At 37.1% G+C, this 26,728-nt stretch overlaps 2 protein-coding genes across 2 annotated transcripts; both read right to left on the reverse strand.

Annotated features, from left to right (window-relative positions):
• Positions 1–410: 410 nt before the first annotated feature.
• Positions 411–1,352, reverse strand: LOC125168078 (olfactory receptor 4K13-like). Its single transcript, XM_047863031.1, has one exon. It carries the CDS (start codon positions 1,350–1,352, stop codon positions 411–413), a length of 942 nt encoding a protein of 313 aa, XP_047718987.1.
• Positions 1,353–15,398: 14,046 nt separating this feature from the next.
• Positions 15,399–16,325, reverse strand: LOC125168640 (olfactory receptor 4N5-like). The gene has a single exon (XM_047863826.1). It carries the CDS (start codon positions 16,323–16,325, stop codon positions 15,399–15,401), a length of 927 nt encoding a protein of 308 aa, XP_047719782.1.
• Between the last annotated feature and the right edge of the window lie 10,403 nt (positions 16,326–26,728).

A 26,728-nucleotide genomic window follows, 5' to 3' on the forward strand; every position in this document is an offset into this window, starting at 1 on the left:
GTGAGCCCAGCGTCGTCCTACGCTACCATCTTCTCAACTCCCAAAATACAACTTTATAAATAAAAATTGAAACTAAACATATTTTTATATACTAAGCCATTGCAAATTTATAAAGCTTTTGAAAAAAGACATATGATTAGATACTTTAAACATTGATCAGGGTTGTTTCCCTGAATTCTAGGACAAGGAAGTAAAAGGAAATAATGAGTGCACACTTATTTATGTATTGAATCTGTTCTATGAATATTTTCCATTAGATTTTTAATGAAACTGATCTTAAATATTCCATTAATTCTGAGGGAAGATAGTTGATACTATTTAATATTTTATTTTAATTTTTCTGCTAAGTATTTAAGATTCAAAACCCCAAATAGCAGACAACACAAAACAATCAGCTGTTACAGACTTATTTAGAAAGTGAGCCAGGAACCAATATGATAGCTTGTGAGTCTCTTAATGGCTGCTTTCATTTCTTGATTCCTCAGAGTATAAATAACTGGATTAAGGAGGGGAGTGATTATAGAGTAAAAAACAGAAAGAAACTTATCTGCAGAGTAACTCTTGAACGGGAAAACATAGATGAAGATAGTGGGGCCAAAGAAGAGAGTGACCACAGTGATGTGAGCAGACAGCGTGGAAACTGCCTTAGAGGATGCACTGGAGGAGTGCTGCCAGATGGTGACCAGCATGACAATGTAGGATATGAGCAGGAGAATGAAGCAGATCAGGGACAGGAGTCCACTATTTGCAATCACCAAGAGCTCTAGGATATAGGTCTCAGTGCAGGCAAGCTTGATGACCAGGGGAAGGTCACAGAAAATGCTGTCCACAACATTGGAACCACAGAAAGGTAAACCTACCGTGAAAACCATCTGGCTTGTGGTATGGATGCACCCAATTGCCCATGAGAGCAGCAGAAACCCGATGAGCACCCTGTGATTCATGATGGTCTGATACTGCAAGGGCTTGCATATGGCAACATACCTGTCTATGGCCATAGCTATCAGAAGAGACATCTCTCCACCCCCAAAGAAGTGCACAAAAAACATCTGAGCCATGCAACCCCACAGGGAGATGGTCTTGCATTTTCTAAGGAGGTCTGCAATCACTTTGGGAGTTGTAACAGAAGAAAGACATAAATCAAAAAATGATAAATTTGCCAGAAAGAAATACATGGGGGAGTGAAGATGCGTATCAACTATCACAGAGATCACAATGAGGAGGTTTCCTACTATGATGGCTACATAGACAAGGAAGAAGACTGCAAAAAAGAATATTTGAATTTCTCGAGAAGTGGAAAGTCCCAGCAAGATGAACTCAGACACACTTGATCTGTTGTTCAGGAGATCCATTCATCCTTGTAATGAATTTCAGAAGTTGCCTAGAAGAGGGAAAAACACACAGGATGTCATAGGGACTGGCAAGTCTGTAAACCTTGTCTTTATTTCCATCCTGTCTCTTACGCAGGCAAACAAATGTATGACACGATGACTACTTCATAGATATTTAGCAGGAGATATTTCACAGGACCACATGACAGTTGATAGTGGAAGGAATTGAGCCTACTAAATGAAATGTGTGTGTTGATTAATAGGGGCAAGGTCAGTTAGGTATTTGAGAAAACCTCTCCCTTGTTCAGCTATAGAGCAGACTGTGTGAATTCATAAGTTACTAGAATAATAGAGAAGACTTTGGAAGCCATCAGCAAAAGTGATTTTTATCACTTGCAGGAGGTGCATTTACTGACACATTTTTATGAAATTCTCAAAAGGCAGTAAAAATTTGCTGTAAATATTGCTGAAATTATATGAAGTGCATTATGATTCTTGAAAAGAACTGATTATAGACTATGAGCATATTGTTGATAGAAAGTTGCATGTGGAGACAGTTATCTCATTAACTGAAATCAAACCTAATTACTGAGGAAAGATTAAGTTATTTAGACTAGACTGTCAAAACCACAGATACTCATCTACACGTTGCCAGACTCTTCAGTTCATGTGATCAGACGTAAAGTGTGTCCCAACTGTGCATTCTTCTCCAGTTGTTGCAAACATAAACAAAGATCTATTTTAATCTGATATTCTTTCTAGGTCATATGATTCCACAGATATAAGTATATAGAAACACCTAAATCTTGTTCCACTTTCCTACATTAGTGAGGGGTAAAGAGTAAGGTGAATCATTTACCTTTGTAAATATGATTTAACAAGACTTTAAATGTGATATATTCTTTGATAAGAGTACTATCTTGGGTTACTTAGCCTCCTTGGATCTATTCTTCCTCACAATTATTTCCCTTAAAGTTCTTTCAATCTCTGACTTTGTCAAAGATGGAAAAAAAGTCAGAGATATGTTGCTGACTGAGGTGGATTCAGGCAAGCTAAATGAACTTTTTAAAAAGACACACAAATAAAGGGAATAGGTCAGTGCTCATTCTATATAAATTCACCTGGTTAAGACCCTCCTTGTTTGGGTGATTTTAGCTCTTTTTTTCAAGTCTTATTTCAGGCAAGTTGTTCATCTTCAGTATTTTCCTTGCTTTTATGAGAACCTAGACCAAAGGCTAATACAGATTGTCACCAAAAAAAAAATATACGTGATTTGGGGATACATGTAATCTTTTAGTTACATAGTTCAAAATTTTTTAATTGTATATCTGGGTAACCATAGTGAATACTTAATCATATGCTCTTTTCTCTGCATGGTTACTATCACTAAGACACACAGTTCTTGTAACGGCCCATAATTTTCCATTATGTTTGACACTATCATCCAAAGTAGCATAAAAACGTCCTTCTTTCAGAAGGTAATACAACAGGAAGTGCACATCTTTGATAGTTCTCATTCACAGATGTGAATCTGTATTTCTTCTTTGTGCCTTGTACTCTTAACTGTAGAACAATGATCTCATCTGCACTATAGCCCCTGGACTTTCTGTATTTCCTTGAAGCACATAATAGGTTTACTTGCAGGTGCACATCGGTGTGGCAAAGACAGAGTCCTAGACAAAATGCTATCTCAGTGTTTTAACTATTTGGCCATTTTCAGACTGTTACCATAGGAAAGTTGCATTTTCTCATAAGCTTTTCTAGCAATCCCTAACAAGTATAATGATGGCATCAATATTTTATGAGTGGTGACATTCTATGATTTTCAAAGCTCTGAATCAGGCATTTTATCCTCACATTTCTATCATTTGTCTCTTTTAAAAATAATTTCATTTCTGAAACAACAAAGGCACTTTCTCAATATTTTTGCTATAATTTAAAGAATAAAATCATTCAAACTGATAAGTATAACTGAAGAATTTGAATATACCCAGATTTCTTTAGTCTAAGAATAATTTATTGGCTTGGACTGCTATTATAATCTAATTTCCAATAATCATTGGTATAGTGTTTTCTGATTTTTGTATTTTTTTCCAATCGTAGCAAGATTATGTTTGTTCCAGATTAATTTTTGAAATCCATTGAGCCTTCCTCTCAGTTTCATTTGGCACTGTTTTTAACACTTATGGATACATTTAATGTTATTAATGAGAATAATGTGATCGATGTGGTATGTAGATAGAGTAGCATGTCAAGATTATGTAACCTACCGGTTTGCACTTGGACTTCAGAGGTAACATCAGTATGAAATGGATGCTTAATCTTCATCATCCAGTGACTTATTTTCTTCTCTGGACTTCAAAAGACAGCAATATATAAGTGTATCTCTTGGTAGGAGGTACAAAGGAGAGAACTCATTTGATTGTTTTAGATTCCTCAGAGACCAGTAGTAAGAAAGTAATTGGGATTGTTAAAAAAAGACTTTTCACATTGCAGAAAGAAGATACCATTTTTCATCTATAAAATTGATAATACTTTAAAGGAAATAATCCATACTCAGGCAGTGGAGAGATAGGACTAGAGTTGAATAATGAGAATTTTATATGATGTTCTTTCTTTTGTAGTAGTTTGTTTTCTACAAAAAGCATTCATAAATGTGATATTTAGGAAAAATATAAATGATCTAGATTATTTTTATTTTACATTGTATTAAGGCTGAGATTTTCACATAAAGTCCAATCTTTCTGAACTTCTCAGAAATAATGTGAAATAAATTTCATCATTCCAATTAAATAATAATTCATTCCACTAAGAATTTGTTATGCTTTGTTTATTACCTTTCAGATTTTCTCATAAATCAGGCTCTTCTTTGGGAGTACTCATTTCCTGTTTTGTTTTCCTGGATAATTTTTGTGGTGTTACTACTTACTTTACTAGTCATTAGTTTACAGTGTATTTAATGTATGGAAAGGCAAATCTGTTGTCATTGCTTTATTCATTCAGAGTTTTCTTGCTTATTCTTATATATTTTTATTCTGAATTAAATAAATATATTTTCTAAAGTTAAAACAAATTCCATTGGTATTTTAATATCACAGTATTAAACCTATAAGAAAAGTAGAAAAAAATGAACAGAATTACAAAATTGAGTCTTTCATCCAGAAGGATTTTATGTCGTTCTAAATGTCTGCTTACTTTTATGATACAATACATTCTAATCTTCTAATCTTGGTAATATATTTTTTGTTCAATGTAATTTTGCATATTTCCTACTTTCCTATTCTATGATCTTTTTCTTTAACATAATTGGTTTTATTGCTATTGTTTCCATTTATTATATATTTATGTGGTACATGGTATCATTGTGGAAATCTCTTTGTCATTTTTTTTTGCCAGTTCAGTGTCCTATTTTCTTGAAGGTACTGGTAAAATGATCTACAGGCATTAATAACTTTTTTTTCTTCTTATACATTTCCTGTGCCTTATTCCATTAACTAAAAGGTGACAGTAATGTTGAATAACAGTGATGAAAACTGGATATAGCAGAATTTGTTAGTTTCCCAAACATGACCCTTCCTTCTTTCTTGAAAATTAAAGATCATTTTCTTATTTTTTTATAGTTTATTTATTTATTTTGAGAGAGCAAGCAGGAGCAGGTGAGGTGAGAGAGAGAGGGATAGAGAGAATCCCAAGTAGGTTGCATGCTTAACACAGACTCCAATGTGGGACTTGATTTTACAACTGTGAGATAATGACATGAGCCAAAATCAGGAGTCAGTGGCCTGTCTGAGTCACCCAGGTGCCCCCAAAGCTCATTTTGTGGGACGGGGTGTCTATAAACTTCCATGGAGTCTCCAACCCTGTCCACAAAGCTGCATCTCACTATACTGTGGCAATCACTGTTTAATTTTCCTCACCAGTTTAGCAGTTAATACAGACAGTGTAAGAGACTCCGCTGAGTAGTCTTCCCCCATTCCTCATTCAAAACAGATGTCTGAATTCATTAAGTGGCATTGTGAAGCCTGCCATGTGACAGAAGTGGCAAATAACATGAAGGTAAACAGTATTAACAGGCAGCTACTGGTGAAAATTCTTTAGAGAAGCTGACTTCTGATAGAGTCAAGTACTTTGCCTATCCTCAACTCCATATTTCCTTAGGTCTAATTGCAATAGTGTTGTTATACTAACATTAAGTGCCATAAATATTTACAGTTCAGTGCTATCAGTTAAACTTATATAAAGCAGGAGGAGTTTAATTAATTAAACTAGTGACATGAAGGCTGAGATGCTAATAGGAAATGTTCGGGGAAACCAAAGATGAACATCAAATGGAATCTACCACCAAATCCAATCTGGAGGGGCAAGAGAAGAAAACAGTCTTACCACAGCCCCAGGGTAATGACATGTATTCATTTTCTTCTTCTCCCTCAAAAAATTTCCCCAAAACTAGAAGCTTTATCCAACCCAAGTTTCTTACCTTGTAGTTGGATAAGTCTGAAATCCAACTTTTTTTCTCTCTGGGATACAATGAAGTTGTTGGCAGGATGATATTCCTTATTGGCTTTGGGGGAAGAAACTACTCCCAGACTCAGTCTGGCTGAGGGCCAACTTTAGTTCCAGGTGTTTGTAGAATAACATTTCCACTTCCTTGCTGATCTTTGTCAGACATTATTCTCACTTTCTATACATTGCCTATATTCTTTGGTCGTATCTTCTTTCTCTTCAAAGCCAGAAATATTGAATCAAATCCTCCTCAAGATCCATCCTTTCTGGATTTCTTTTTTCTTTCTCTAGATCCATGAAGAGTTCAATGCTTTTAAACACTCATGCATTTCATTGAGGCCACCCACATTAACTAGGATAACCTCCCTATTTCAAGGTTTATAAATAATCATATTGTCAAAGTTCAATTTACCATGTAAGGTGACATATTCACAAGTTCCAATATTAGGGTGTGGACCTCTTTGGGAGATGATTATTCTGAGTATAACGGCTTATATACAAAGGTGGGAAATGTAGTGGCCAATTTCACGAGGAGAGCTAGAGCCATGGAAGTGTTGCTGAGTTCTAGAATGAGCCAGAGAACTGCGGATATTTGGGCTAAGGCAGAGTGTGTGTGTGTGTGTGTGTGTGTGTGTGTGTGTGTGTGTGTGCGCGCGCGCGTGTGTGTGTATTCTTCGTTTTCTTTTCCTCCCACCCTATATTAATCTAACAGTGATATCCATTTGTAACCATCTAAGGTCAAGAAATGCTAGGGTGCTGGAAATGCAGTCTTCATGAATCAGGGCTTCCTGTAATAAGAGATAATTTATAGAATGGAAAAAGGATGGATTGGAAGGAAAATGGGACTATAATGGCACACATCCTTTTATTATTTAGTCTTTCTGGAGTACAAATGTGTGAGGAATTTTAACAGACATTTTGGGAGAAATTATTTAAAAATGAACATACATATAGGGTTTTGGAGTCTCCGTTGATAGTGTGGCACTGCTACACATACATTGGACTAAGATGCTATAATTGTTTTACACTAGAAAACAAAAGCTCTAATTTAATTATAACACTGTAATCATGGCTGATTAAAGGCAGACCAAAAATTTAGGTCAAGGACATGTGATGTACATTTAAAGGGAAGTTAGGTGAAATTTTCAATATTCCTAAGGGCATAAAAAACAACACTTTTTTCTTCCCATATTAAGCCGCTGTGATGAATCAAGTGTGAGGACAAAAACCATTATCATTTAAGATGGCAGGGTCTTGCCACATTTGTGAAATTTTGGAGAGTTTATCTAGGGCAAGGATGCTGAGGCATCTATCTCCTTAAAAGTTAAAGTATTGCATCTTGTACCATCGCTGTGCCACTAAGAAGAAAGCATAATGTCTGGTAGTCCTCTCCAAGTTTTAGAGGCAGTATATTCCAACTTGTATATAATACTTATTTATTGATTGATATGTGGTTTCCAGTTGTGTAAACTTAGTTCAGGGGAGGCATCTTATCAGATCTAGAACAAAGTAAAAGTAGCCTTACCCCTAGGGCCATTTATCCAGGTTAATCATACAGTATTAAAGTTATCTCTCCTGAGAAATAAACCATTCATTAGTTTTTTTCCATATTCTAATAGGAGAGTCACAATGTAGTTTCACAAGGTCATAGCATGTGTATGCCATGTGCAGCAGAGAACTATGCATGAGTTGGAAATTAGCCACTGACATTCTACTAAACCCCATAGGTATGGACCATCTGACCATGGAGGTTCAATTGACTATGGAGATGTAGATGTCCATCATGCCCTGCATCATTTTATATTAAGACTGACTTTGAGCATCACGGTGTTTAGATTGTATCCTGGTATCTTGAGATGGCATCCTCTAGGATGTAGTGTATACTCTTATTTAATGACATTAGATGTAATTTTGTTCCCCGTAAACAGAATCTGTAGGGTTAAGAACACGGGTATTCTCTGTATGTCTTCAAACCCTATAAAACACTTGTAGAATTTATGCTTTCTTTTCCCACAGCTTCAGGCTCTCTAGTTCCAGAAGTTCTGGGATATGCTTTCACCAGTGATGCAGTAAGATTTCTATTAACCTCAAGCTTCACTGCCACTCAATCACTTTATGTTTTTCTTTCCCAGAGACATCATGGCAATGAAAGGTGTCACTATCTTGTAAGTAATTTACCTTGGTCATCAGAAGAGGTAGTACTGCTGCACTACAATGGTTAAGTAGGGCCACAGTAGAATTTTTTAAATCCAAATTGAAATATGGAATTGAACTATTCTACTTCTCGGCTGAAAAAATGCACTGGATGGTATTACTTGCAGAGATGTCAGTGAAGAAGAAAACATTAGTGAACATGGAGCAATAGCTATACAAAATGAAACAGGAAGAGATTAAAAACAATTTCCATTCCATAAATGTCTCTACAAGGTAAATGACCATACACAGTGAAAGTAATAACAATACCTTGTTGAATGTGTTATCTCAGTAGATAACAGCAGACGTAAATCTAAAACAGCACCAACACCAGAGTGGGGAGAAGGTAAATGGAAGGAAATGGAAGTTTCACTAATGTGATATTTGTATCACTAACTGTGGTCCATGAGTGTCACCCATGTATTGCAGTTGGACTGTGGTACATCACAATGTTCAGTATGTATTTGTGGTCCTAAAATTAACATTAAAGCCACAACAAATTTTTCTGTTCTTCCTGTTTGAGTTTTGGTAGTGTGTGAGTATCTAGGAATTTGTCCATTTCTTCATCCTGTCCAGTTTGTCAGTATATAATTTTTCATCATATTCTCTTTTGATTGTTTGATTTTTTTGTGGTGTTGGTTGTGATCTCATTATTCATGATTTTACCTATTTGGGTCCTCTTTTTTCATAAGTCTGGCATGGTGTTTCTCAATTTTGTTTACTTTTTCAAAAACCAGTTTTTTATTTCATTGATCTCTTCTTGTTTTTTTGTATCTATATCATTTTTTTCTGTTCTAATCTTTATTATCTCCCTTTTCTGCTGGCTTTGGGCTTGATTTGCTGCTCCTTTTCTAGCTCCTTTAATTGTAAGTTTACATTGTGTATTTGGGACCTTTTTTGCTTCTTCAAATAGGCCTGAATTGCAATGTATTTGCCTCTTACACCTGGACTTAATGCATCCCAAGTGTTTGGATGATGTGTTTTCATTTTCATTTGCTTCCATGTTATTTTTTATTTATACTTTAATTTCCTGGTTAACCCATTCATTCTTTAGTAGAATGTTCCTTAACCTCAATGTATTGTAGTGCTTTCCAAATTTTTTCCTGTGATGATTTCAAGTTTCATAGCATTATGATTTGAAATATGCATAGTATGATTTCAGTCTTTTTGTACCTGTTGAGGGCTGATTTTTGACCTAGTATGTGATCTATTCTGGGGACTATTCCATGTGCACTCAAGAAGAATGTGTATTCTGCTGCTTTTGGATGAAATGTTCTCAATATATCTGCTAACTCCATCTGCTTCAGTTGTTATTCAAAGCCATTGTTTCCTTGCTGATTTTCTGTTTGGATGATCTGTCCATTACTGTAAGTTGGTTTAATATCTACCCTGACGGGAATGTCTTTCCATTTCTTTAAATCTTCTTCAATTACCTTCATAAGCTGTCTATAGTTTTCAGCATACAGATCCTTTACATCTTTGGTTAGATTTATTCCTAGGTATTTTAAGACATTCCCTGCTCATGGGTTGGAAGAATAAATATTGTCAAAATGTCAATACTACCCAAAGCTATCTACACATTCAATGCAATCCCAATCAAAATTGCACGAGCATTCTTCCGAAACTAGAACAAGCAATCCTCAAATTCATATGGAACCACAAAAGGCCCCGAATAGCCAAAGGAATTTTGAAGAAGAAGACCAAAGCAGGAGGCATCACAATCCCAGACTTTCGCCTCTACTACAAGGCTGTAATCATCAGGACAGCATGGTATTGGCACAAAACCAGACACATAGACCAATGGAAGAGAATAGAAACCCCAGAACTAGACCCACAAACATATGGCCAACTCAGCTTTGACAAAGCAGGAAAGAACATCCAATGGAAAAAAACAGTCTGTTTAACAAATGGTGCTGGGAGAACTGGACAGCAACATGCAGAAGGTTGAAACTAGACCACTTTCTCACACCATTCACAAAAATAAACTCAAAATGGATAAAGGACCTGAATGTGAGACAGGAAACCATCAAAACCTTAGAGGAGAAAGCAGGAAAAGACCTCTCTGACCTCAGCCATAGCAATCTCTTACTCGACACATCCCCAAAGGCAAGGGAATTAAAAGCAAAAGTGAATTACTGGGACCTTATGAAGATAAAAAGCTTCTGCACAGCAAAGGAAACAACCAACAAAACTAAAAGGCAACCAACGGAATGGGAAAAGATATTCGCAAATGACATCGGACAAAGGGCTAGTATCTAAAATCTATAAAGAGCTCACCAAACTCCACACCCGAAAAACAAATAACCCAGTGAAGAAATGGGCAGGAAACATGAATAGACATTTCTCTAAAGAAGACATCCAGATGGCCAACAGGCACATGAAAAGATGTTCAGCGTCGCTCCTTATCAGGGAAATACAAATCAAAACCACACTCAGGTATCACCTCACGCCAGTCAGAGTGGCCAAAATGAACAAATCAGGAGACTATAGATGCTGGAGAGGATGTGGAGAAACGGGAACTCTCTTGCACTGTTGGTGGGAATGCAAATTGATGCAGCCGCTCTGGAAAGCAGTGTGGAGGTTCCTCAGAAAATTAAAAATCGACCTACCCTATGACCCAGCAATAGCACTGCTAGGAATTTATCCAAGGGATACAGGAGTACTGATGCATAGGGGCACTTGTACCCCAATGTTCATAGCAGCACTCTCAGCAATAGCCAAATTGTGGAAAGAGCCTAAATGTCCATCAACTGATGAATGGATAAAGAAATTGTGGTTTATATACACAATGGGGTACTACGTGGCAATGAGAAAAAATGAAATATGGCCTTTTGTAGCAACGTGGATGGAACTGGAGAGTGTGATGCTAAGTGAAATAAGCCATACAGAGAAAGACAGATACCATATGGTTTCACTCTTATGTGGATCCTGAGAAACTTAACAGGAACCCATGGGGGAGGGGAAGGGAAAAAAAAAAGAGCTTAGAGTGGGAGACAGCCAAAGCATAAGAGACTGTTAAAAACTGAGAACAAACTGAGGGTTGATTGGGGGTGGGAGGGAGGGGAGGGTGGGGGATGGGTATTGAGGAGGGCACCTTTTGGTATGAGCACTGGGTGTTGTATGGAAACCAATTTGACAATAAATTTCATATATATAAAAAAATAAAAAATAAAAAATAAAAAAACTTAAAAATAATAATTAAAAAAATAAAAATAAAAAAATAAAATCTACTATGACGGTATTATTATCAATGGTTTTTTTATGTTTGTGATTTATTTATATATGTGGATATCACCAAGTTGGGGGTATATATATTTACAATTGTTACATCTTCTTAATGGATAGACCTCTTAATTATGGTATAATGCCTTTCTTTTCCACTTGTTACAGTCTTTGTTTTAAAATCTAGGTTGTCTGATATAATTATGGCTACTCTGGCCTTCTTTTGAAGTCCATTACAATGATACATGATTCTCCATCCCCTGACTTTCAATCTGCAGGTGTCTTTAGGTCTAAAATGAGTCTCCTGTAGGCAGCATATTGATGGATATTGTTTTTTTTAATTCATTGTGATATCATATTTTTTTAAATTTTTTAAATGCTTATTTATTTTTGAAAGACCAAGTGAGAGTAGGGGAGGGGCAGATAGAGGGGAAGACACAGAATCCAAAGCAGGTTCCAGTCTCTGAGTTGTCAGCACAGAGCCTAACACAGGGCTCGTACTCAAGAACCACGAGATAATGAACTGAGGCAAGTTGGATGCTAACCAATTGAGCCACCCAGGTCCCCCTTCCCTATGCCTTTGGATTGGAGCATTTAGACCATTTACATTCGGAGTGATTATTGAAAGATTTGAATTTAGTACCATTGTGTTATGTGGAAATGGTGTTTTTGGTGATGTTCTCTGGTCTTTGTAGTCTTTGCTGCTTTGGTCTGTTTTTTTTTTTCTTCACTCAGAGAGCCCCCCTAAAATTTCTTGCAGGACTAGTTTAGTGGTCACGAACTCCTTTAGTTTTTATTTGTCTGGAAAGTCTTTCTCTCTCCTTCTATTCTGAGTGAGAGCCTTGCTGGATAAAGAATTCTTGGCTGCATATTTTTCCTGTTCAGCACATTGAATATTTTCTGCCACTCCCTTCTGGCTTGCCAAATTCCAATGGAGATATCTGCTACTTACCTTATGAGTCAACCATTGTTAGGTTAAGGACACTTTGTTCCTAGCTACTTTTAGAATTTTCTTTTTATATTTATATGTTGCAAGTTTCATTATAATATGTCATGGTGTTCATTGTTTTTGTTGGTTTTGAAAGTAATTCTCTGTGCCTCTTGGACTTGAATGCATGTTTCCTTCCCCAGATTAGAGAAATTCTCATCTATAATTTGTTCAAATAAACAAACAAATGTCCTTACAATAGATGCAGAAAAAACATTTCATAAAATACAGCATTCTTTCTTGATAAAAAACCCTCAAGAAAAAAGGGGTAGAAGGAACATACCTCAACATCATAAAAGCCATTATGAAAGGGCCACAGCAAATATCATCCTTAATGGGGAAAATAGAAAGCTTTCCTCATGAGGTCAGGAACATGACAGGGATGTTCTCTCTTACCACTATTGTTCTATATAGTACTGGAAGTCCTTTCCTCGGCAATCATAAAATAAAAATAAATAAAAGCCATCCAAATTTGCAAAGAAGAAGTTAAACTTTGACACTTTGCAGATGACATGATGTGATACTCTACATGGAAAACCAAAAATATTCACCAAAAAACGCTAGAAGTGATAATTGAATTCATCAAAGTTGCATGATGTAAAATCAACATGCAGAAATTGGTTGCATCTGTATACACCAATAATGAAGCAGCAGAAAGAGAAATCAAGCAATCGATCCCAAATTGCACCCAAAACAATAACATACCTAGGACTAAACCTAATCAAAGAGGTGAAATATCTGTATGCTGAAAATTATAGAAAGCTCATGAGAGAAATTGAAAACACAAAGAAATGTTAAAGCATTCCATGCTTATGGATCAGAAGAACGTACATTGTTAAAATGTCGATACTACACAAAGCAATCTACACATTAAATGTAATTCCTATCAAAATAACACCAGCATTCTTCACAGAGCTAGAACAAACAATCCTAAAATTTTAGGGAACTAGAAAAGACCCCAAATAGCCGAAGTAATGTTGAAAAATCAAAGGGAAACTGGAGGCATCACATTTCCAGACTTTAAGATGTTTTACAAAGCTGTAATCATCAAGACAGTATGGTACTGCCACAAAAATAAACACATATATTAATGGACCAGAATAGAGAATACAGAAATGGACCCATAAATGTATGGCCAGCTAATCTTCAACAAAGCAAGAAAGAGTATCCAATGCAAAAAAGACAGTCACTTCAGAAAATGGTGCTGGGAAAACTGGACAGTGATTTGCAGAAGAATGAAATTGGACCACTTTCTTACACCATACACACAAAAAAATCAAAATGTATGAAATACCTAAATGTGAAATAAGAAACAATCAAAATCCTACAGGAGAAAACAGGCAGCAACCTCTCTGACCTCAGCCACAGTAACTTCTTACTAAATATGTCTCCTGAGGCAAGGGAAACAAAAGCAAATGAACTATTGGGACCTCATCAAGATGAAAAGCTTCTGTATGTTGACGGAATCAATCAACAAAACTAAAAAGGCAATCGACAGAATGGGAGAAGATATTTACAAATGACATATCAGATAAGGGTTAGTAACCGAAATGTATGAAGAAGTTACCAAACTGAACACCAAAAAAACCAAATACTCCAATGACGAAATGGGCAGAAGACATGAATAGACACTTTTCCAAAGAAGATATGCAGATGGCTAACAGACACATGAAAAGATGCTCAACATCACTCATCACCAGGGAAATACAAATCAAAACCACAATGAGATAACACTTCACACCTGTCAGAATAACTAAAATTAACTCAGGAAACAACATGCGGTGAGGATATGGAGAAAGGGGAACCCTTTTGCACTGTTGGTGGGAATGCAAACTGGTGCAACCACTCTGGGAAACAGTATGGAGGTTTCTCAAAAAAATAAAAAATATAAACCCCCCTATGACTCAGCAATTGCACTGCTATGTATTTATCCAAAGGATACAAAAATGCTGATTTGAAGGGGCACATCATACCCAATGTTTATAGAGCACTATCAACAATAGCCAAATTATGGAAAGATCCCACATATCCATAAACTTACAAATAGATAAAGAAGAGGTTATACACACACACACACACACACACACACACACACACATACACACACACACCCACATACACACAATGGAATACTACTCGGTGATCAAAAAAAGAAATCTTGCCATTTTCAACAATGTGGATGGAACTAGAATATATTATGCTAAGTGAATTAAAGCAGAAAAAGATGAATGAGAGACTCTATGAGGGAATCTGTTTACTTATCTTTTTCAGTTAAACAAAAAGAAGCAGAAAATGTGAAAAAATATAAATAAATATAAAGACAATAAAGCAAATTTATACCAATTATATCCATAATAGTCCTATTACGTGTCTTTCATTTTTCATTATTGTCTATATATATATATATATATATATATATATATATGTATGTATATATACACATATATATATAAAACCAAGAATATGTCATACTATTTTCTGTACAGTGTTTAGTACATTCTTATTTACATATAGCAACTTATTTGACAAGGTACTATATTCATCTTTGTGGTCTTCAAATGTATCAATTTATAAGATCTTTGTGCCTCTTTTCCTAGAATTTTGTGTCCCCAGAAAATTGCATGGATGTTTCATCTGGATATCAGCTAACCACAATTCAACAAGACCTTGCTTAACTACCATAGGCAAAAACTCCCATCTCTAGTCAAACTCTATCATAACAGTATTTTTTATTTGTTTCAGATAACTATCTCTTTTGGATATTAGAGGTCATTTTCTTTTTTTTTTTAATATAGTTTACAATTATATGTATAATGAATTACATATATACACATACAGTGTATACAGTATGCTCTTGGTTTGGGAGGTGGATTTCCATGGTTCATCACCTCCATACAACAGCCAGTGCTCAATCCAACAAGTTCCTAGAGGTCATTTTCAATTTAATAGCTCAATATGTTTTTATCTACTTGAATATAACCCCAAGAGACCTAGACTCTCAACTGCCTTATTCACATACCTAGAATAGTGCCTGAAAATTGGAATTGCTTAATAAATGTAATATTTGCTAAAATGCAATGGTGTCCTTGTGCATTAATAAATAAGTGATTTAATTAATTCCAACTAGATTTTCTTCTTTGTAGCTTATTTCATTCTTCTATTCAGCAAATCATGTGATGACTCAGTAACCTCTTCATGGAAGCTTTCACTTCCTGGTTGCGAAAAGTATAAATCACAGGGTTCATCAAAGGAAAGATCACTGTGTGAAAGAGGGAAACCACTTTGTCAGCTGGGAAGGCTCTGAAGGGGCGAGTGTAGATGAAGATGGCAGGTCCAAACATGAGAAACACAATGATAATGTGTGTGGTACATGTGGAAAGAGCCTTGTGTTTGCCTTCAGAGGTGTGTCCCTTCACACGATAGAGGATGACAGCATAAGAGGCCAGAAGCCCCAGGAAGCACAGCAGGGTAAGCAGGCCACTGTTGGAGACCATCAGGAGCTCCACCACAAAGGTGTCTGTGCAGGCCAGCTTGATGACCTGTGGCACATCACAGAAGAAGTTATCCAGCTGGTTTGGGCCACAGAAGGGCAAGTGGAGAATAAGGGCTACTTGCACAATGGAATGAGTAAAGCCCCCAAGCCACAGAGCCAACAGCAAGGCATAGCACACTCTAGGGCTCATGACAGTGGAATAGCGTAATGGGTGACAGATGGCCATGTAGCGGTCAAAGGCCATCACAACAAGAAGGAACATCTCCCCTACTCCAAGAAAGTGCAAGAAAAAAAGCTGAGTGATACATCCTCTGTAGGAGATTATTTTCTTCTCAGAGAGGAAGTCCACCAGCATCCTGGGAGCCACAATGAAGGAGTAGGATGCATCCAGGAAGGCCAAGTTGCCCAGAAAGAAGTAGAGGGGGGCTGTGAGGCCAGGGTCTGATCTGATGGTGAGGATGATGAGTAGATTTCCAGGGAGAATGATGAGGTAGAAAACTAAGACTAGCACAAAGACCAGAAGTTGAGCCTGTTGAGACTGGGTCAGACCAAGGAGGATAAATTCTGTCACCACTGTGCTGTTCTCCCTCTCCATCTCTCCTCTGCATAATAACAAAGAACAAAGAATCATCTGTTATAACTACCTTTTCATCTACTCCATAGCTCTTCTCAGATAAAATCATTTACCACTTCCAGGACTTGCCTAGCTGAAAGCAATGCATGGTCATAACTGTCTTGTGTTTTGGGCTGATCTTTCTACCCTTCATTTCTTGATTTCCCCCAAAAGAAATTGTTTTTATAACCACACTTTCATTCCCATTTAACCACGTGCTGCTTCTCTTCACGTAATTGTGCTCCTCTAGGACTCTGAGCTACTTTGCTTAAGGTATAGCTGAAATTTCCTGATTACAGCAAAACTTAATCATTATTAAATTTTTCAGGTTTGTTGGTTTTTTGTTTGTTTGATTGTTAGTGGTGGTGCACTTTCTGTAATGTTTACATTAGTTGCTGGGTTTTGGTCACTTCTTCTCATTCCCACAGACCAAAGTACTTTTGCAAGTCCTTCTTTCCTTTGGTTCCTATAGACTCCCTAGTTCTATGCCTTCTTTTCTAAATGTGTTTCTTATTCTTCTTCGGTGTCCTTGTGCACCTTTATTCCAAAATGGTTTAGGGTCTCAAACAAGATCCCTACATTCTCCAAACTTAGAGTTATTGCCCTAGTTACACTCTTGGTTGGGTCCCCATCCTGAATCTGCTGCACACCTTGTTCTTAAATCCTAATTAATACTAACCCAGTTATATTTGATCACCATATATCCATAACCTCTTTTTTCCTCCAATCTCAGAATGATAGCCAGATGACATCCCTTCCACAAATATTTCCATATAAAACATCAGAATATATAAAACATTTTGAATATCTAAGCTAATAAAATCAAAGCATGCTATATCTGGGATTAGTAATATAGAACATAGAGAATGATATACTCATTTGACAGATGAGAAAAATAAAGGAATTGCAGTTAAGATTTTTATTTTTTGCAATGTTTTTTTTCCTCACAAGTGGTAAGAAATATAAGAGGTGTGTATTCCTCAGTTTAAACTGATGAGGATATTATTAATCAGCATCCATCAGTGGGTATTACTTTATTTAGGCAGATAAATCGTCATTATATTGCTTGCATGAGTATTTCCCCTTTTCAGGCTGCAATCTTGTCTAAATAACAATTGTATTTAGAATTATATTTGTAGTTATTTTCTGTTTATAGAAACATAATTTATGTTACTATAATTGTATAACCATATTTTATTAATAAATACTCATGTTGTGATATGTGTACATTATTTACTGTTGGCATGAATGATTTAAAAAATGAAAGATTGCTAATTTTAACAAAATACTATAATGTCACATATAATGATATTTCCCTTGATTTTGAATTACATGCAATAGTTTTCAAAAGTACTGTAGATATAATGGAATACAGTTTAGCAAGAAAAACAAATGGCATATTGGGACATGCTACAATATGAGTGAACTCAAAAACATTATGCTATGAGAAAGGAACCAAAAGTTTAATGATGAAGCTTTTTCACAACTCTGTAAATGCACCTAAAACCATTGAGTTATACATTTAAAATGGTAAATTTTATATGTGGATTATATCTCAATAAATCTTTTTTTAATGTGCCAATAAAAGTGATATGGAAAACTGGAGAAGGAAAACTTCCCAATAGAAATTTGACAGAAATTATTGCTAGCATCCCTAGGAAAAGAAGGTAGGAAGAGGGAAAAAAGGGGAAAAATTAAAGAAAAATCAACCTTAAAAAGTCCATAAACTCATGGGAAATTTAGGCAGTAAGCTGGTGTTTTAGGGCACACCTATTAGGAAACATGAGAACATACGTACTATGTGATTGGTAACATTTGTAACTAGCAGCCAAATATTATGCAAAAGGAATTTATAACACATGGGCACATATTTGTGCAAAGAGATACTTATTCACATATGTATAAACTCACACATATTGAGTATAAGCAAATGGAAATAGGAAAAAAACATGTTTGGTGCCTTCAAATTACTGCTTAGGACCTTCCTTCTGTCTTTTACCCACTTAGATGCCTATTGGCCTCCATATTCATTTCTTACTCTGCTTATGGAAACCTACCCTTAGGAAAGTAAGTCAGTATCTCCTTCTGCTCTTCTTGGGTTTTGTGCATTCCAAGTGCTCATTTACAGTTATTTCATGCTTCTTTGGCTTGACAATTCTAAGACACAGGGAGCATTCTGAGAGTTGCAGTCTCCTACTCTTCCTCTGCTTTTATTTTTCCATTATCTGCCTCTACTCTCTGTTACTAACAGAATTGCATCCCACTTCACATCTTTAATCCACATTCTTCTCCCATTCTCATTTATATAGTTTCTGTTCCTCTGATTCTAAGATTGTGATCATCACACAGATTGAGAACAGATGTGCATCAGCTGAACGTTACACTGCATAACATGAAATCCTAGGGGGAATAAGCCCAAAACAAAGACTCTCACAGAGACAATCTTTTTTCTCCTGTCAGATTGGCAAAGAAATATTGTCAGTATAGGCTAAGATACAGACCTGAATGTTTTCATTATCTCTAAATTTCCTTGCTATTTCAACTGACACAAAAATGCATCTGGCATTAAAGCTGCACAGGTAGAGAGGGTGCTCATGCCCCCTGCTTTCTCAGAGTGCAGAAACACTGCATTGACAGACCACATGAAGCATGCCTAGATTCCAAATGCTATTAGACCAGCTCTCAAAGCCAAGCGTTTGGGGACTGATCATCTTCCTAGCATCTCCTCTATCTCTCCCCTTTCATATCCTTTTGCTCTTCTTTACATTTTTCAGATTTGCCCATTTTCTTCCTACTAATTCTATTTTATACCCTCACTTTCTCAATTATTCTTTTTACATTTGACATATCTTTTATTCCTTTATTTTCCTTGCAATTTCTCTCCATAGAGCTTCTGCTTTTCCTTCCTCATTGCTCTATTTTTGTCATCTTCTTCCTTTCTTTCATTTACCCACATTGACTTGTGATTCCCAATTTTCTTCTCCACCTTATCTCTGCAGTAGCATGGGAAAACCTAGTCATTTGTGTGATACTCAAATGTAAATCCAGATGGTGAATCTCCCTAAGATACTGGCATTTTCACTTCTTTATAATCATGCAGTGAAAGATGTCAGCCCCTTTAATATAATATTAAGCATCAGGAGGACTTTGGGGAGGCATATTTGAGGGACAAGGTAGAAAGTGCTATATGTCACAATTTAGATCTCACTCTTTTTCTCTATTTCACAGGATTATTCTATTCTTAAGAATTTTAAGGCAGCAGATGTTCCAGACAATTAGTATGACTCTTCTTTTCTATTCTTCCTCTCAATTTTTTAAATATGAAGAATGACCAAAATTTTTACCTCCTTAGGCCTCCAGTGCTACTCTCAAACAAGGGGCCATCCTCTTCCTTGTGATGAAAAGGAGATTAAGTGATCATTCCTGAATGTTTCCCTAAATGTATGTCCTTACAGTGAGACATTGTAAGTTGTGAAATCTGCTTTCTAATTTGTGATGCAACAGGGAGCATGCTTGGGGGTTTTACAGCTATCTTAAGCATACAGAGTGCTTCCAGTGGGAATAATTAGAATGTCAAGCAGAATTAGAGAACATTTTAAGGATTAAAAATATTCAACACATGTGCCAGCTAAGACCCCACTGGATTATGTCATCATTTTAAATTTGACGTTTTAACAGCGACAGTGTTAATGGACTGTCTTGTTTATTAAGCATCATGAAAGTAGTAAGTCTGGGAAGGTTATTCTAGATCTTTTCATATAATTCCTGTAAGTGATGAGAAAGCATTAGTGTTTAATAAGAGGTTAGTAGTGAGACTAAGTCAATGTTAAGTATGTTAGCATGTGCATATTTTGGGAGCAAAAGAATTCGGTAGAGGGAGAGTATATTATGCTGAAAAAACCTTTTTTTAGGAATAATTCTCCTTAAATAAGAGATCTTTGTGGTGTCTTATGCACTAATTCTTCTAGGGATGTGTTCTCTCAAGAAGAATTTCTCTTGTGATAGCATTTATTGTTAATCACTTTTTTTGTGTATTTAGTTCATGTGTTTTGCATTGGAAAAAGGAAGGTCTATTTGTCAACTTAGGAATATTACATACAGAAAAAAATATTTAATCATACAAAGCTCCCTTTAATTACTCTCTTTGTTATACATTAAAAGTGAAGATGGGATAAATCTGAGTTATATTAAAATTAAGACAACAAAGTTAAATTTTACAAAAATACAATATGCAGTTGAATACACTTTAGCTCAAATTTATATCCAGTTCAGCCAGAGGTGCAGTGGGACATGATGAAAGGTAAAGAAAGGAAATAAAGAGTTAGAGATAATGCTGTTTGCAAGTTTTTTCCTATTGTGGAAATAGGAAAATAACTTTGAATAATAGGAAAATAACTTCAAATAACTTTGAATATCTGTCATTTTGCTTCTTGAAAGGTTATCTGTAAGCTGAAATTCTAGAAAGACAGAAAGCTAGAAATATAAGATAAATGGAAAAGACACAAGCACAAAAGGAAAAAAATGAGAAGACACCTATGAAAAAAATAGGAGAAAAGATAAAGGGACAGAGAAACCATAATCACAGAGATACCTGCACCAAAAAGCCACATGTGCAGATACAAAAAGAGTTGGGGGAGAGAAGAAAGGGAACATGAGGGCAGAGGAGAGATGAGTGATCTTTGGAAATACAAAGTGTTTTGGTTTTGTTTGTTTGTTTGTTTGTTAATTATAAAACTCCCAGGCTCTCACTTCTCAGAATGTATCACAATGTTTTAGAATTAATTGAAAGTCAGAGAGAGGAAGATGGCGGCATAGGAGGACACTGGGCTCACTGCATTCTGCTGATCACTTAGATTCCACCCACACCTGCCTAAATAACCCAGAAAACCAGGAGAAGATTAGCAGAAGGGATTCTCCTGAGTCAAGTGTAGATGAGAGGCCCACGGAAGAGGGTAGGAAGGGCAGAGAGGTGGAGAGGCGGTGCGTGCTACACGGACTGGAGGGAGGGAGCTGGGGCAGTGGAGGGACAGCCTGCCCTGCAAAGCAGAGCCGCGGAGTCTGGCTTTCAAAAGCGGAGGGGTCAGACGGAGTGTGTTCTGACAGCCAGTGGGACTTAACATCTGGAATGTTATAAGTTAACAGCTCTGCTCAGAAAGCAGGAGGGCTAGAGAACAACAACAATGGAAGGGAGAGTTGTTGAGCCCCTGACGACAGAGCTCAGCTTGGCGGGAAACAAAGGCACTCACCAGTGCATCTCCCTCGCCCATACCCCAGCCAAAATCCCAAAGGGAACCAGTTCCTGTCAGGGAACTTGCTTGCACCGTGCAAATACCCAACGCTGTGCTTCTGTGGACCCATCCCTCTGGTGGCAGGCCTGACTCCCTCCAGGTGCCACAGAGCCCCTCCTGAAGCGGATCTCCCAAAAAAAGCTAGCTGAGCCTTCCCCTCCCACCCCTGTGCACCTAGTCGATCCACCCAAGCTAATACGCAGGATCCCCAGCACTACAAGCCTGGCAGTGTGCAAGTAGCCCAGATGGGCCACGCCACCCCACAGTGAATCCCGCCCCGAGGAGAGGGGAAGAGAAGGCACACACCAGTCTGACTGTGGGCTGGGGCAGACATCAGGTCAGACTGCAGCCCCACCCACCAACACAAATTATTCAAGACAGCACAGGGGAAGTGCTCTGCAGTTCCGCAACACTCCAGGGACTATCCAAAATGATGAAACGGAAGAATTCCCCTCAAAATAATCTCCAAGAAATAGCAACAGCTAATGAACTGATCAAAAACGATTTAAACAATATAACAGAAAGTAAATTTAAAATAATAGTCATAAAATTAGTCGCTGGACTTGAAAACAGTATAAAGCACAGCAGAGACTATTGCTACAGAGATCAAGGGACTAAGGAAAAGCCAGGAGGAGTAAAATATGCTATTAATGAGCTGCAAAATAAAATGGAGACAACCACAGATCGGATTGAAGAGGCAGAGGAGAGAATAGATGAAATAGAGGATAAAATTATGGAAAAAGAAGTTGAGAAAAAGTGAGATAAAAAACTTCTGGATTATGAGGGGAAAATTAGATAACTAAGTGATGCACTAAAGAGAAATAATCTACGCATAATTGGTATTCCAGAGGAGGGAGAGGGAGGGAAAGGTGCTGAAGGTGTACTTGAAGAAATAATAGCTGAGAACTTCCCTGATCTGGGGAAGGAAAAAGACATTAAAATCAAGGAGGTAAAGAGAACTCCCTTCAGATGTAACCCGAATCTATCTTCTGCAGGACATATCATAGTGAAACTGGCAAAATACAAGGATAAAGAGAAAATTCTGAAAGCAGCTAGGGATAAACATTCTCTAACATATAAAGGGAGACCTATAAGACTCGTGACCGATCTATCTACTGAAACTTGGCAGGCCAGAAAGGAATGGCAGGAAATCTTCAACTTGTGGAACAGAAAAAAAATATGCAGCTGAGAATCCTTATCCAGCAAATCTGTCATTTAGAATAGAAGGAGAGATAAAGGTCTTCCCAAACAAACAAAAACTGAAGGAATTCATCACCAATAAACCAGCCCTACAAAGGATCCATCCTAAGGGGGGGATCCTGTGAGACAAAGTACCAGAGACATCGCTACAAGCATAAAACCTACAGACATCACAATGATTCTAAACCCATATCTTTTTATAATAACACTGAACGTAAACGGACTAAATGTGCCAACCAAAAGACATAGGGTATCAGAATGGATAAAAAACAAGACCCATCTATTTGCTGTCTACAAGAGACTCATCTTAGACCTGAGGACACCTTCAGATTGACAGTGAAGGGATGGCGAAATATATATCATGACTGGAAGTCAAAACAAAGCTGGAGTAGCCATACTTATATCAGACAAACTAGACTTTAAATTAAAGGCTGTAACAAGAGATGAAGAAGGGCATTATGTAATAGTTACAGGGTCTATCCATCAGGAAGAGCTAACAGTTATATATGTCTATGCACTGAATACGGAAGCCCCTAAATATATAAAACAATTCCTCACAAACATAAGCAACCTTATTGATAAGAATGTGGTCATTGCAGGGGACTTTAACACCCCACTCACAACAATGGATAGATCATCTAGACACAGGATCAATAAAGAAACAAGGGCCTGAATGATACATTGGATCAGATGGACTTGACAGATATATTTAGAACTCTGCATCCCAAAGCAACAGAATATACTTTCTTCTCGAGTGCACATGGAACATTCTCCAAGATAGATCACATACTGGGTCACAAAACAGCCCTTCATAAGTATACAAGAATTGAAATTATACCATGCACACTTTCAGACCACAATGCTATGAAGCTTGAAATCAACCACAGGAAAAAGTCTGGAAAACCTCCAAAAGCATGGAGGTTAAAGAACACCCTACTAAAGAATGAATGGGTCAACCAGGCAATTAGAGAAGAAATTTAAAAATATATGGAAACAAACGAAAATGAAAAAACAATAATCCAAACGCTTTGGGATGCAGCAAAGACAGTCCTGAGAGGAAAATACATTGCAATCCAGGCCTATCTCAAGAAACAAGAAAAATCCCAAATACAAAATCTAACAGCACACCTAAAGGAAATAGAAGCAGAGCAGCAAAGACACCCAAACACAGCAGAAGACGAGAAATAATAAAGATCAGAGCAGAAATAAACACTATAGAATCTAAAAAAACTGTAGAACACATCAACGAAACCAAGAGTTGGTTTTTTGAAAAAATAAACAAAATTGACAAACCTCTAGCCAGGCTTCTGAAAAAGAAAAGGGAGAGGACCCAAATGGATAAAATCATGAATGAAAATGGAATTATTACAACCAATCCCTCAGAGATACAAGCAATTATCAGGGAATACTATGAAAAATTAGATGCCAACACACTGGACAACCTGTAAGAAATGGACAAATTCCTAAACACCCACACTCTTCCAAAACTCAATCAGGAGGAAATAGAAAGCTTGAACAGACCCATAACCAGCGAGGAAATTGAATCAGTTATAAAAAATCTCCCAACAAATAAGAGTCCAGGACCAGATGGCTTCCCAGGGAAGTTCTACCAGACGTTTAAAGCAGAGGTAATACCTATCCTTCTCAAGCTATTCTAAAAAACAGAAAGGGAAGGAAAACTTCCAGACTCATTCTATGACCCAGTATTACTCTGATTCCTAAACCAGACAAAGACCCCGTAAAAAAGAGAACTACAGGCCAATATCCCTGATGAATATAGATGCAAAAATTCTCAATAAGATACTAGCAAATCGAATTCAACAGCATATAAAAAGAATTATTCACCATGATCAAGTGGGATTCATTCCTGGGATGCAGGGTTGGTTCAACATTCGCAAATCCATCAATGTGATACATCACATTAATAAAAAGGATAAGAACCATATGATCCTGTCAATAGATGCAGAAAAGGCCTTTGACAAAATTCAGCAACGTTTCTTAATAAAAACCCTTGAGAAAGTCGGGATAGAAGGAACATACTTAAACATCATAAAAGCCATTTATGAAAAGCCCACAGATAACATCATCCTCAGTGGGGAAAAACTGAGAGCTTTTTCCCTGAGATCAGGAACACGACAGGGATGTCCACTCTCACTGCTGTTGTTTAACATAGTGTTGGAAGTCCTAATATCAGTAATCAGACAACAAAAGGAAATCAAAGCCATCAAAGCTGGCATAGATGAAGTTAAGCTTCCACTTTTGCAGATGACATGATATTATACATGGAAAATCCGATAGACTCCACCAGAAGTCTGCTAGAACTGATACATGAATTCAGCAAAATTGCAGGATACAAAATCAATATACAGAAATCAGTTTCATTCTTATACACTAACAATGAAGCAACAGAAAGACAAATAAAGAAACTGATCCCATTCACAATTGCACCACAAGCATAAAATACATAGGAATAAATTTAACCAAAGAGGTACAAGATCTGTATGCTGAAAACTATAGAAAGCTTATGGAGGAAATTGAAGAAGATACAAAGAAATGGAAAAACATTCCATGCTCATGGGTTGGGAGAATAAAGATTGTCAAAATGTCAATACTACCCAAAGCTATCTACACATACAATGCAATCCCAATCAAAATTGCACCAGCATTCTTCTCGAAACTAGAACAAGCAATCCTAAAATTCATATGGAACCACAAAAGGCCTCGAATAGCCAAAGTAATTTTGAAGAAGACCAAAGCAGGAGGCATCACAATCCCAGACTTTAGCCTCTACTACAAAGCTGTCCTCATCAAGACAGCATGGTATTGGCACAAAACAAGACACGTAGACCAATGGAAAATAATAGAAACCACAGAACTAGACCCACAAAAGTATGGCCAACTAATCTTTGACAAAGCAGGAAAGAACATCCAATGGAAAAAAGACAGCCTCTTTAACAAATGGTGCTGGGAGAACTGGACAGCAACATGCAGAAGGTTGAAACAGGACCACTTCCTCACACCATTAGTAAAATAAACTCAAAATGGATAAAGGACCTGAATGTGAGACAGTAAACCATCAAAACCCTAGAGGAGAAAGCAGGAAAAGACCTCTCTGACCTCAGCCGTAGCAATGTCTTACTTGACACATCCCCAAAGGCAAGGGAATTAAAAGCAAAAATGAACTATTGGGACCTCATGAAGATAAATAGCTTCTGCACAGCAAAGGAAACAATCAACAAAACTAAAAAGCAACCAACAGAATGGGAAAAGATATTTGCAAATGACATATCAGACAAAGGGCTAGTATCCAAAATGTATAAAGAGCTCACCAAACTCCACACCCGAAAAACAAATAATCCAGTGAAGAAATGGGCAGAAAACATGAATAGACACTTCTCTAAAGAAGACATCCGGATGGCCAACAGGCACATGAAAAGATGCTCAACGTCGCTCCTCATTGGGGAATACAAATCAAAACCACACTCAGATATCACCTCACTCCAGTCAGAGTGGCCAAAATGAACAAATCAGGAGACTATAGATGCTGGAGAGGACGTGGAGAAACAGGAACCCTCTTGCACTGTTGGGGAATGCAAACTGGTGCAGCCGTTCTGGAAAACAGTGTGGAGGTTCCTCCAAAAGTTAAAAATAGACCTACCCTATGACCCAGAAATTGCACTGCTAGGAATTTACCCAAGGGATACAGGAATACTGATGGATGGGGGCACTTGTACCCCAATGTTTATAGCAGCACTCTCAACCATCGCCAAATTATGGAAAGAGCCTACCTGTCCATCAACTGATGAATGGATAAAGAAATTGTGGTTTATAGACACAATGGATTACTACGTGGCAATGAGAAAGAATGAAATATGGCCCTTCGTAGCAACGTGGATG

Source organism: Prionailurus viverrinus, chromosome B3 (genome assembly GCF_022837055.1).
Source record: "Prionailurus viverrinus isolate Anna chromosome B3, UM_Priviv_1.0, whole genome shotgun sequence".
Lineage (NCBI taxonomy): Eukaryota > Metazoa > Chordata > Mammalia > Carnivora > Felidae > Prionailurus > Prionailurus viverrinus.

Coding starts and splice junctions, on each gene's coding strand:
- LOC125168078 (XM_047863031.1), bottom strand. CDS start 1,352: ATGGATCTCCTGAACAACAGATCAAGTGTGTCTGAGTTCATCTTGCTG.
- LOC125168640 (XM_047863826.1), bottom strand. CDS start 16,325: ATGGAGAGGGAGAACAGCACAGTGGTGACAGAATTTATCCTCCTTGGT.